Source organism: Barbus barbus, assembly GCF_936440315.1.
Source record: "Barbus barbus genome assembly, chromosome: 10".
Lineage (NCBI taxonomy): Eukaryota > Metazoa > Chordata > Actinopteri > Cypriniformes > Cyprinidae > Barbus > Barbus barbus.
In genome coordinates, this window is record NC_136738.1 from 18,642,763 (window position 1) to 18,656,958 (window position 14,196).

Sequence of the window (14,196 nt, forward strand, 5' to 3'; positions counted from 1 at the left end):
TTATTCACTCCCCCACCTACAATCCCTGTCAGATCCGAGACGCGAACCCACAACCTTTGGGTTACGAGTCCAACTCTCTATCCATTAGGCCACGACTGTCCCTACACAGTACGAACCTTCTAATATTATTCCGCAGTTTAAATCAATATTAATATCTGGCTACATTGAAATGTCTTTAAAAATATCTGAAACTGAGAAAAATCATAAAACACAATGTGAAGCTGATGGCCACAGCAAATGCTACAATATCCTTCTTTTTATTCTTAATAATAGCCGGTAAGCTGCTCCTCATCAAAACACTTAGGCACGCAAGGGGCTTTTTGTGCATTCTATATGGGCTCCCAGGTGGAAGTTCATGCTGAAAAACAGACAACCTTTTTCTCTTCACCTTTATTTTCCTTCATTTTTTGCTGACAGTAAGTTCTTTAACGCTGTAAGTGCTGACCATTGGGATGTACTTTGCTTGGAGTGTGTTGTTTGATTATATGGGTCAGCAAATTTCCATATAAGCATACCTCTGGATGGTAACACTTTATAATAACGTCCAGTTATAAGTCATTTATAAGTGATTAGTTAATGATTAACTAATCATTTACAAAACATAACTATACATTCACAAATGATTAAGTAATATGCTAACGATTTATAAATCTGTCATAAGTTATCTTTATAAATAGCATCATGAAATAATTAAACACATCCTTAATGGTTAATAGTTACTAGTTAATATAGTATTAATCACTTATAAATCATTGAAATGTCAACATTGTACTATTATCTCAATAAACATTATAAATCATTTACAAAGCTTTCTGCATCCCCTAATCTAAAGTGTAAACTACTCATCAGTTGTAAATGTTTTACAAACCTTCCAGGTTACAGGTTGTTTGTGAATATATATATATATATTTACGCACACACGACTGGAAACCATCAAGTTTGTAAAACATTTACAACTGATGAGTAGTTTACACTTTAGATTAGGGGACGCAGAAAGCTTTGTAAATGATTTATAATGTTTATTGAGATAATAGTACAATGTTGACATTTCAATGATTTATAAGTGATTAATAATATATTAACTATTAACTATTAACCATTAAGGATCTGTTTGATTATTTCATGATGCTATATTTAAAGATAACTTATGACAGATTTATAAATTGTTAGCATATACTTAATCATTTGTGAATGTATAGTTATGTTTTGTAAATGATTAGTTAATCATCATCTAATCACTTGTAAATGATTCAAAACTTATTCTACAAAACATAGATAAAAATATTAACATATCAATTATTAATCATCTATGAATGCATAGTCATGATTTGTAAATTATTAGTTCATCATTAGCTAATTACTTGTAAATGACTTTTAAATGAATTAACAAAACATACACAAATTGTTAGCATATCACTTATTAATTGCTTATGAATGTTTTGTAAACGATTAGTTAATCATTAACTAATCACTTATAAATGACTTATAACTGGACGTTATTATAAAGTGTTACCATCAACATGAGCATACATGGACTGAAAAGCAGGTGAAGGATGATTGTCGGAAAACAAAGTTAGAAGTTATATATCTTTGACAAAATATATATTTATATATAATTTATTTACATGTCCATTGTATATTATTTTCCATGTCGACTGTGCTTTCTGTGTTATAACTGAACCTCTTCATCTGGATTCTGTGTGTGGAGCCGCTGCCACTCTCTGATTTAGTGACAAATGAGGACATCTCTCTACATGAGATCTGAGCGACATTAGGACTACAGCGTGAGAGTCACGCTTGATAAACCTCGGTAAAATGTGGTCATTTTAAAGCCTTGACACTCGGTGGACCATCACTGATTAAAGACAGATTGACTGTCACTCACAGACTTGCTTGCACGGAGCCCTCATGTGAATTCCGGAGAGCAGAGGTATTAAAATCCCTCTGACTTGATGATGCAGTAGGGCTTTATTTTATAATGCAATCATGACAAGGCTTAATGCACAGTAACAATTAAAACACTTTTGCCAACATTCACTACGTATGTGCCTCAGAAACTGGTGTAACATTTGCATTTGACATATACAGTCAGCAGATAATAATCCAATCATGATGTTGATGATCATTTCTAATAGCTAAATTATAATGTGCTATTAATATTACACATACACTATACCACTCAAAAGTTTGGGTCAGTAAGGTTTTATTTCCTTTTTAAGCAATTAATACATTTATTCAGCAAGGATGCATTAAATTTATCAAAAGTGATAGCAAAGACATTTATCATGTGACACTGAGGACTGTAGTCTTCAGAGTCAGCTTTTCTTCACAGGAATAAATAACAATTTATTATTTTAAATGGTAATATTCCCAAATATATTTTTTATTGTATTTTTAATCAAATAAATGCAGCTTTGGTCGGCAAAGGAGACTTCTTTTAAAAATATACCAACCACGAACTTTTGCATGGTAGTGTATATACAAAATGAATTATAATATTAACTAAACAAATGTAAAATGAATAATTATATTGCATATATCACTCAGAAAACGCCATCCCTAAACAGCATGTATGAGCAAAACAAATTGTGATTGATTACTTTAAATAACATTCATACTGCTTCTCCTGTCTAAGTGGGTCACAGTAAGCTGCAGTATCCACCAACCCTTCTGTTTTTTGGCCAAAGTTCTTGTTACGTGAGACCACACAGCTGCAGACAACACTTTTATGAGGCTATGCCATTATAGTCTAGAAAATCAAAGAAAGAGTTGTTCCTCTTGTAATTTGTCTACTGCTGAAACACTTTGCAGTAAGCCAGCTGGAAATTACACGACATGAGGCAAATGAAACTTTAACGATACATGTTCTTTTTTGTAATTATTCTTATAATTCTGCCATCAATTTTCAGATCTAGACTAGAGTCTTGCAGTTTAAATTGCATATGGAGAATGTATAAAATAATTGGGTATCTGCTTCATATGAAACTGTCGTTTTGCTTCTGCTATTATGTGAAAAATGCCTGCCATTTCTATATTCACCAGCTTATCATTATGGCAATAACGATTTTCTAATGTGGGGGGAAATCAATTTATCCCCACCATTTTTCTCTCCAGATAGCGGAACAAATGATAGCATATGCATCATACCACTGAGCCATTTTCTGCCAGTCTCTCTCTTAATCCATTTATTGAGTTCTGTGGATGTTTTGATCACTGCACACCTAAATTTATGGGCGGATTCAATCTGAAGCACAATCCCTAATGTGTGGTGCTTGTTTTGGGTCTGTATTTATTTTCAATGATTCATAATAAGCTGAAAGCTCACAAAATTTTGAGCTTTCGCCATCTGACACATTAATGGATATCTCAGTGATATGAGAGACACAAAACTAGAATTGCTATTCAGGAGATCGTTTACCTGGGACGCAAATTTTCAGTTTAGTGTATCGTCATATTTCACAATTGACCAGTTTTAGTGTGGAATCATTTGTTATGTTTTCCATCATATTGGCTGGCAATGGCTTCACATTTCTGTTCACTGTATGATACCATACAAAAAAATCTTTTGTCTCTGTGACTTCTTCATGAATACCTGACATAAAGGCTTTTTCACACACTTCTGTGCTTTCTGACCATCTGTATGAAATAAAATTTACCCTATCTATTTTCTGAATGCAGATCTTATTGTGAACAAGCCATCATTCCATCATCGCCTACATTTTAACAAATCCAGACACTGCTGATCTGACATGGATTGAGCCCAATTCATGAAAAGCAGATTCCTAACAAACTATCCACATCTCCCTTTGATCTACATTCAGAGTTAATTACCTGCTGTGGTTGTTCACTCCTTAGTGGCCACTGACTCATGTTAAATTAGATAAAGATATTCTTCAGGAGAGAGAACAGTAATCATTGTGATCACTGACAGTTTTATTGTGGAATGCTTGGCTGCACTGCATTATTGGTCTCAAAGGACAGATCATGATAAAGCCAAATGTGCTCTTCAGCTGTTTCATATCAGGTATGCAAATCCTTATTTTATTTTTTTTCATAAAGCATTATCCATTTCAGCAAGTTCACTGTTCAACAACATTTTATATAAATATACACGACTTTTATTTAATTTTATATATTTAATTTTATCTGGACCAATAACCAATAGTGAAAAGCAGCTTATAAGAGCCCTTCATACTCCTTTAAATCTTCAAGCACTCTAAAGCACACAGACTGAATGAGAGACTTCAGTGTTTCCTGTTCAAGTTATATTTGAATCATTTAAAATGATTTACTGAGTGTTAGCACCCAAAGGGAATAATTACAGAGTTGTATTGGATTGTCATTGGGAAGGGATAAGGCAGATAATGAGATAAAATGCCAAAATTGTCCTTCAAGCTACAGTATTTATTAAATAACCACAGGTTTATAAGATGGAGACATCTTCATCAGCCATCACTGCATAATTAGCTTCAAATATAGAGAGAAATGTTGGTCACCCTGGCTCTAATTTAACTGAGAAGTTCAAATGTTACACAATTTTTAGAGAAGGTACTGTACATTTCCTATATTTGCAAAAATGGGCCCACTCACTGTGTGTTCCTTTGAAATATAAAACAAAAATGAAAGCACAGAGATTTATCAGTATCCTGAAATGCATTTGGATTTTTAATTACTTTTTTTAATGATGAAAGACTATTAGCAAGTGGGAAATGATTCAATAATCTGAAGCTGTCAACCATAAAAACAGAAAACAATGTGCCCAGTCAAGTGCAAAGAATACATTTCAAATAAGAACATGGAAAGTTCAATTTTTTATTTTTTATTCAATGGCATGTTTAAATCTGCTCCAGCAGCCTGGTCTGTGGTAAAATAATCACATATTGTGTATTATGTAATATCAGTCACAACTGCCTATCACACACTGCATAAACCTAAAACCAGACAAAGACATACTCAGCGTGAGTGCACTCTCACGTATAGATGAAGTCGTGGCTACACAATATTGTGACAAACTCCTGGGGAAATTGGTGAAACATACTTAATAACGAGTCATATGTACAGTACTGGTCTGAAAAACATACAATGTTCCACTGTAAATCCCTTTGAATACAAATCTTTACACACGACGACTTGTTTGGACCAGCTACAATCAAACAATCAATGGAGAAGCAAGGGACTTCCACATTTCGTCATGTTATAGTACACTGGGAACATCTTTACACACATGCAGTATTATAGAGCTTTATAATGGTTAATTTAACCCTACATTGTCTTCATCAGTCTTCAAAGAGAGGTATTCAGCTGACTGTATTTTTCCAGACTGACTGACATATCACAGGCTGCACAGCCAAACATGTGCTATGCACACCCCCATCACAGTTAATGAGGCATAAAGCAGGTGTAGTGAATGCAAATTATCCTCACTTTGAAGGGAAAGACATGGATTTGACTATACATTTCAATCAAATCGAATGGTTAGATTGAATCCAGAGGCTGTCATGTGCAGGACATGCTACACAGTAAATGTACCATAAAGGAGATTTTGCAGATGCAAATAAAGGGGCGTCTGCACTTTACTGACAGTCCTGACCAATCAGAGCAAAGCACAGCAGTATTTGCCAAAATAGGACAATGTAGCGTATGCCACAATTGTGGGACACGTCACATACATTGTCTGGATTTGTATTCTATATTTGCTTACAGTTTGGCTTGCAATTCAGCAAAAATGTTTCATATTTCATTAAATTAAAATCACTTGCCACAAATTCATGCACAAAATTGAAAACAACCTAATTTTTCTAAACTGTAAAAATAAATATTTTTCACATTTATAAATATAACAAAGATGATTGGAGTGTTTTACAAGAAAATACTATTTTAGTTTTTCTAATTCAAAATTCCAAGTTTAATACGATCGGTGACTTTTTAAATATTTGTGAAACTTACTAGCAATTTCTGAGTGAATTTTTTTTTTTCAATGTAATGTTACAATTATTAGTGCTAATAGCTTTGGGTTGCAATGATAGCTCATACTCTTGAGATTAATTTACACTTATAGATGCATTTAAAATTTTAAACTACTTTAATTCAAAGCAGAGGTATATGGGAATATTATATCAAAACTTCACATATAGCACAAAGACCACTGTGTTACAGACATTTAAACTAAATCTGTTACAACATTCCCCAGTCTTCCCTTGAATTTCCATACATTTCCTATTTCAATTTTACTAACATATGAATATATAGCTTGAAGCCTACATGTTCAAAACATAAGTTTGCTTACATATAATATATAAAACAGATACATAACGAAAATGCATAATTAATTGCAAGAATCCATGGCATTCATCTCATTTGCATATTTTTAGCTTGTTAATAAAACTTACAATTCTACGACGAAACACAGACTGGGAGAATCCAAAACACAGTAGATTTCCCAAGCTGGACATTGAGCAGAATGTCATTGTGACAAATCTATTGGGATCAACCATTTCGAAGAGGTCTGTTAAGTAGAGGAAAGCAGCTGCTATAGTCCATAGGCTGCTGGGCAGAAACAGGGCTGCCTGTACCATGCCTGTTACTGTGACCCGCATCTGGCTCTTCTGCTGGGGTTGGGAAAAAGATTCACCGGTCTGTCCCATCTTTTTCATATGTTCACGCAGATAAACAAAGGTTTTACCCCAAGAGAATAATAATGTGAACAGCGGACAGGTGCAATATAGTAAATATGTAAAATTAGCCACATGAAATAAATACAAGTCTGACTCTAAGTTTTCTACTGGTGATGTTTTGTTTAGTTCAGATGAAGTGAAATTGTTTGGGACAAGCCCAAGCAAAAAATACATTACTGTTCCCATAGACAAAGAAATTAGAAGCACCATTTGATTCAGAACGAAGCCAATATATAATATGGGATTAATATTCCTCTTAATCCAGATAAAGATTGGATGTTGTTGCGGAACAATTGAAATGTAGTAGAAAATGCTGATCCACGCATTGCATGAAAAGTTGGCACAGAAAAACTGATAAATCAAAGCTCTGGTTAGCGTTTGAAGCCAGAAAGGTGCATCAAAAAGCAGCATAACAATGGTCAACACAATCACCAGTTGCTGAAATGTTGAATTGAATAACACAACAATTAACAAGAAACGCAGTGGATTGCGAAGCGTCACTCCAGCGACTGGTCTCATTAGGCAAAAAGAGAAGACAATGTTGAAAAAGGTTGCTGTGAGGCAAAGGGGACTGGAGAGAAAAGCATATAGCCATGGCTCCATCTTCACTGTCGCCTCGAATCAAGTTGCAGACAGTCCTGCAGATGTCTGTTCCTGATACACCTCGGCTTTTATTACAACAAATAAATGATGTAAGGTCAAAGTAAAATAGGTTGGTAAATGAAATGTGGCTTGACGGCCAACCATAAACAAATGGCATGCATTCTTACATGGATTAAAGGTCCCATGACATGCTGTTTTTTGGATGCTTTTATATAGGCCTAAGTGGTCCCTAGTACTGTATCTGAAGTCTCGTTCCCGAAATTTAGCCTTGGTGCAGAATTTCAGCCACTACGAGCCAGTCCCAAAATGAGCTTTCCTTAGGACGAGCCATTTCTATGTCTGTAGCTTTAAATGCTAATGAGGAGGAGAGAGGCGGGGCAAGGTGGAGGGTGGGTGTGTGGCCTGCAGCTTGCGGCCAAGGTACCATGCTCTAATGTTGACAGTGGATGTATCGCAATGGCTCGTAGGCACGCAGTCCTTCAAGCTTTTCAGTTTGACCCAGAATCTGATGCGGATGGAGAAGCACCGGATGAAGAAGTTGCAACTCAGCGGCTACAGCAGGATGTCGCCGAATGGTTAGTTTAAAATATTGTGTCTGGATACGGTCAGTTCATGGTTATAAGTTGTACTGAGCACTCCAGCCTAGATTCACCCAGGACACTCAGAGCACTCCCAACCTGCAGGGGGCAACCAACGGAGTTGGTGGGACCAACTTCTCAGGAAGTGCTCTTGGGACCATATTTACCTGCACACCCACAGGGAGTGCATGGCATTGAAATGTTTGGTAAGAGCTCAGTTGGCCCTCTCACCCGTTCCTGAAGAAATACTATGACCACAGCTCCTGATCATCCAAAGACGCAACTGGTAGGACAGAATGTGATTGAATGTGTTGAGGTCATGCTTCTATATGACTTTTGCTTGGCTGTAATGTTTAATTTAAGTTAAATAGTTTAAGACTTTATTACGTAAACGTCAAACTTGGAAGTAACGTTACTCTAAGCATGTGTATTGTTAATTATTATATAAGGATTGTGGGATTGGTATTTTAATTAACTATTAGAGATCCTACGTTAATCTACATGACTTTGTTTGTTTTGAGGATTCAGTAACATTTATTTATTACTTTGAGAAAGTGTTATTGACATTTATTTGTAACTAATTCATGTCTTTTGTTTGTGTATCTTAAAGGTTATCAACCTATTCTGTTCCATCCCAATCTATCAAACCATCTTTAAGAAAATAAAACATAGAAAAGTGAACAGATTTGAGTTGTCCTTTGCGTCCATCAGAGATTAAGCCGTTTTCAAGTTTGGGCAGAGCTGTGGTCAGTCAGAAAACACACAGAACTTGACAGTGTTTCCCACACATAGACTTTACCTGGGCGGACCGCAACAATATCCACCGCCCGCTGCCATCAGCTCCCGCGTCTCACACACACGAGCGCGACTTTAGAACAATATTTAGTAACTTTCATACCCTTTAGGCGGCTTTTTTCCCATAACGGGTACATACTAACAAACCTAACGACTTAAAAAAACCTTATCATTCAGTTGGAAGATGTCTCCAGTACTGCCCCGCGAGCGCGAGGTCTCTCTCCCAGCGCAGTGTCGCCTCTCTCGGCGTCTGTTCTGAGCAGCAAGCGGCAGAGAAGCAACGCTTTCAGTTTGCGTTAAAGCAGCAGACTCATCAATAAATCATTTACAAAACAGCGTTTACAAGCACTTGTCGCTTACTGACTGTTTGGACTTTTAAATATGAACATAATTTGTCTGTTAATATGCGCAGTTTATTACTCGGATGCAAAACAGTGCTTCGCTGGTTTGCAAGCCATGATGTCTCTCGAGGAAAAAACTAATTTTTGCTCAGCTCGCACGGTCGTAGCTCATTTTCTCATGGGCGGGCAAAGCAGAGAAAGGGGAGGTAACTTTCCCCGTATGACGACATAAGGGGAAGATTCCAGATCGGGCCATCTGAGCGAAGCAGGATACCCAGGGCTCGGTTTACACCTATCGCCATTTCTAGCCACTGGGGGACCATAGTCAGGCTAGGGGAACTCATATTAATGTTAAAAAAACTCATAAAGTGAAATTTTCATGCCATGGGACCTTTAAAACTACCCACATGCTCATCTTCAAGTGTTACGTAATCAATGCAACTGCAAACATTATTTGAATGATATTCTCAAACAATACTTTATTTATGAACAGTTTTATTTATTAAGTACACTTAGATTGTATTGTTCTATATTTGTACTCTCTTAAGACTCCACTCTTAAAGGAATAGTTCTCTCTAAAATGGAAATTTGCTGAAAATATACTCCCCCTCAGGCCATCCAAGATGTAGATGAGTTGTTTCTTTATCATAACATATTTGTAAAAAAAAATTGGCATTAGATCACTCACCAGTGGATCCTGAATGGGTGCCATCAGTCCAAACCTACATAAACGTATGACAACAATCCACAAGCAATCCACATGACTCCAATTAATCAACTAACATCCTGTGAAGTGAAAAGTTGCATGTTTGTAATAAACAAATCCATCAGCGATTTGCACTCTCTAAGTATGAAATACTAGGTCAGTAAAAGATTTCTGCCTGGTGGACAACAACAAAAACCTAGACTTTATTGAAAAAGGGACCCAAGCTGTATTTACTGGAAGCCAAGCCACCCACAATACTGCAGCATAGTGGTGAGTTCTGCACAAGTACGCACTTCATTTTGTTTTTCAGAAAATTTAATGAAAATACCTTGGAAATTACAATGTTCATCAGCGTAAAACCTTAAGACAATGTTCAATGTTACTCATTGTTCAGTTTTGCATATGGATGATGCAGTTGGGCTCCTGTCTCAAAACGCTTATTTAACCATTAACCAAGATTATGCAAACCATTATGTGATATTTGCATTAGTTATGAAGCTGCATATATATATATTTTTTTTATACTTATTTTTTATAGTTTTTTTTGGGTTGAGAACAAAAGAACAGTTTACATAAAACCAAGGAAAATTAAATAATTCAACAAATAAGAAAATAAATCATGTTTAACGAAGGTTGCCACACATTACACAAAAACTTTCAGAAATAACAAATGATTGTCATGATACAAAAAACCCTTTAGCCATTTCACCCATACATTATATCAGTAAACAATTATATACATTTACAAATGTAAACATCTAGACCACCAAGGAGCTTGTTCTCAAAGATTTGCATTTGCAGCCGAAGTGCATATGTGACACTTTCCATTTCTTTAACCTGTTACTATTTGGAGCCAGTCTTTTCTCGTAGGTGGGTCTTTCCTTGTACCATTTCCGGGTTATCGCCTTTTTACTTGTTGCCAGTAACATTTTAAATAAATATTTACCCTCTTTCCCAACCTCATCTGGGATATCTCCCAAGTAAAGAACATAAAATGATTTTGGTATATGTAGAGTGAAAATACTATTAATAGTAGACCGTACGACCTCCCAAAAACTAGACACTTTTGAACAATGCCAAAAAATAGGTGTATGATGGGCTCTACACCACATTTCCTCCAGCATGGGTAGGAGTTTCTCGTTTGTAATTCCTTAATTCTTGGTGTGATAAAGAAATTAGTCAAATTTTTCCAACAAAGCTCGCACCACATTCTTGAGCTCGTTGAAGTATGTGGGATAGTACATATTTTATTCCATTGATCAGGTACCAAGGAAATGCCAGCCTCTTTTTCCCATTTTAATCTTATATATTCTATTGAATGAGTCCTCGACTTTCTTATATGTCTGTATAATAACCTGCACGATCTGATTAATCTCATCATTGTTTATTTCTTTCAAATAATATTGACGAACCTGTAGATATCTAAATAGATCGTGATTTACAAGACCGATCTTGTCTTTTAAAGCTTGAAAGCTCTCCATATTAGCGCTGCATATTGTTTTTGAGTGTCATCTTCATACAGTATGTAAAAGACAATTGCATTGGGTTAAATCAAAGATCATTTGAATTACTCATGGACAAAATTGCAAATCTTTTTGATCAACTTTAGTTTATTCTGTGAAAAAAGAGAAAAACATTATCTTTTCTTATGTGAATCAATGGAATGAATAAAGCAATTAAAGTAATTATACTGTGACAGCAACTGTGAAATGTGAAATGAGAGTAAACTACATTACAGGCTGGAGGTTTTAAAGACATATTACTGTGCTGTAAAGATAAAGTGCACAGTCATTTTCACATCAACTGTCCCATTTAATGCTCTTGAACTTATGTACTATACATTTACAGTACAGTAACCTATTGAGAAAAATCTACAGATTCAAGAAATCTTCAAAAGCCATCTGAATAATTCAATGAAATTTTAGTAATGAGTACTTACTCAAAAATGTGGCACAATAATGAAAAAGTCTCTTTTTTATTAAACATATATTTACAATATAGCTGTACATTTACATTAATACAAAACAGCCCCTAAAATAATTAATATCAATAAAGGTACAAAATAGTTTGAGAGAGAAATATATCAAAGGACACTTCAGTTTCCAAAGAGAAAGAGAAAGATCTGTCAGTCCAGTCCTACATAATACAACTATCTCTGTATTAGCTGGGAAAAAGTAAATAATACAATGCCACTTACTGTACGAAGATTACCTTGTGTATTGGAGTAAAGAACCGTTAACACTTGTTGTGTTAATTCAATAGACTTTCAAGGAAGTGGTTGTTTTTTAACAACCACAGGTATAAACGTATAAGCATGACAAAATCCTTGGTAGCGCTTTATTTTACAGTCCTGTTCCGCATGTACATGCATAGTAATTACAATAACTGGGTAATAACTGCAGTAGGTACTAACCCTGAACCTAGCCCTAAACCTAACCTTAATCCATGTAGTTACCTTTTATTACCCAGTACTTTCTTAGGTAAGTACAATGTAAGTACACATAATGTAAAATAGAGTGCAACCATGTCTTTTGTTCAGAGTCAATACTGATTTTGTATTACAGGCAAATATTAAGGACTATCTGCTTCAGTTATGACCTACTCAGAATTGTCTGTGAAGATATCCAGCTCATTGAAGGATGTCTAGTGTTATTCTTGTCATTTAGATGCTGTGAACTGATGGTGGAGATTCAGTGGCATTTACGATTTTAAACAGGGACGACAAAGACACCTGATATTATCATCTGTCTCGGGTGATCTGATCTCTGATCTCGAAGATGATTGGATTTCAAAGGAATGGTCTCTGATTTCTAGTAGAATGCGCAATGTATTTTAGTCAAACTTCACATGCACTTCTGTGTCACTGCATGCTAATGTTGAGCCTCCAGAAACAGATGATAATAGCAGATGTAAATGGGGTCAGATTGTCTCAGGGAGGGGAGGACTGCCTATGACACCAGTTTCACCCCAATTCACATCTGCGATCGTGATTCACACCGTTAGTGTAACACAGCAAGGTTAAACACTGGGACATTTCCCTCATCAGTTCACAACTCATGTCAAAATAGACACACATCCAGGTAACTAGAACAGCTCAGTCAATCTAAACATTCACACTACTGTTCAAAAGTTTGGAGTTGGTAAGATTAAAAAAAAAAAAAAAGTTTTTGAAAGGTCTTCTATGCTCAGCAAGGCTGCATTTATTTGAATACAGCAAAAACAGTATTGTTATGAAGTGTTGGGTAAGTTACTTTCAAAAAGTAATTAATTACAGTTACTAATTACTTAATTAATATTGTATTTAAATTACTTTACTAGTTACTGAAAAGTAACTTAGTTACTCAACAAGTAACTTAATTATTCAAATCGCTAATTAGGCTACATCTTAAAATCCATATAAACCTTAATAGAAATTAAACTCTTTATTCTTTCAATTTGAGTCAAGCATAGAATAGTTTAGCCTTTTAGCTTTAAAACAACTGTAATAGCCTACTTAAACTTTTTAATAAAAAATGTAACCTTCTTTGGTTAACAAATAGAAATACTCTGCAAAAATATCTGGATAACAAAAAAGCTTAAAAGTTAAACAATGCATTTCAGTTTGGCAAGATGTTCAGGAAAAGCCCAACTAGTAAAATCCGTACAGGTTTATGTAAAAATAACACGTTAACTAATGTAGGTAAGAATAAATGACAAAAAATGATCTTGTCTGCTGAATAAAGCCATGTCAGATCACGCTGTTCTTGTGATGTAAATTCCTCATCATTTCAAAAATGATGAAAATTAGATGAATCTTGATGAATGAAAATCTTCTTATTTTTTTTTTTGTATCTAGGTGAGGGCGTTTGCGTACAGGTGACTGCATATAATGAGCTCAGATATGGAAAAGACTCTACAATATTTCTGCAAATGTTTTCAATCAAGTCACTTTACTGAATGAGTTTGGTCTCTGTTAGCAGCTTGTTCGTGAAACTAAAATAATTTCCTAAAGGGCGATAACGTAAGTAACGTAAAATTAACGTAAAATTATAAATCAAGTTCAGGCAGGCTGCTGTCCTCGACCTGAAGCATTATATTATTTAAATAATGTACCAGGACTTCCTCTCACAATGTTGCCACTTTGAAGATGTTTCTGGCAACCTAAAAAAAATTCACAGGCTTAAAATATGTGTTTAGTTTGTTTTGTTAACAGTATGATTAACACTTCAGAATCTGCATCTGCATTCATGCACTAAAGATGACACTCTCCATTTCAGTTTCTATCCAGAGGGCATATTATTGAATGAATACAAACACCTCCTAACACACCACTCACATCCCATAAATAACCTAATGTTGATTAATCCAACACTTGGGGCAAGCACTGTGAAAACTACAAGCTACTTACACAGATCAGAAGATTCCACTGTTCCCAAAGCGAGGAAATCTCCAACTAACTGTCCTTACCGGATAGAAAGGGCCTCACGGCACGTTTGCTGAAGGAGCCACAGGAGGAACTG

The 14,196-nt window shown here is 35.4% G+C and overlaps 1 protein-coding gene across 1 annotated transcript; it reads right to left on the reverse strand.

Annotated features, from left to right (window-relative positions):
• Nucleotides 1-6,353: 6,353 nt before the first annotated feature.
• tas2r203 (taste receptor, type 2, member 203) lies at nt 6,354-7,277 on the reverse strand (the record flags this gene model as incomplete). The annotated part of the gene is made up of 1 exon (XM_079426309.1): nt 6,354-7,277. The coding sequence occupies one exon, from the start codon at nt 7,275-7,277 to the stop codon at nt 6,354-6,356; it is 924 nt and encodes a 307-aa protein (XP_079282435.1).
• Nucleotides 7,278-14,196: the final 6,919 nt, after the last annotated feature.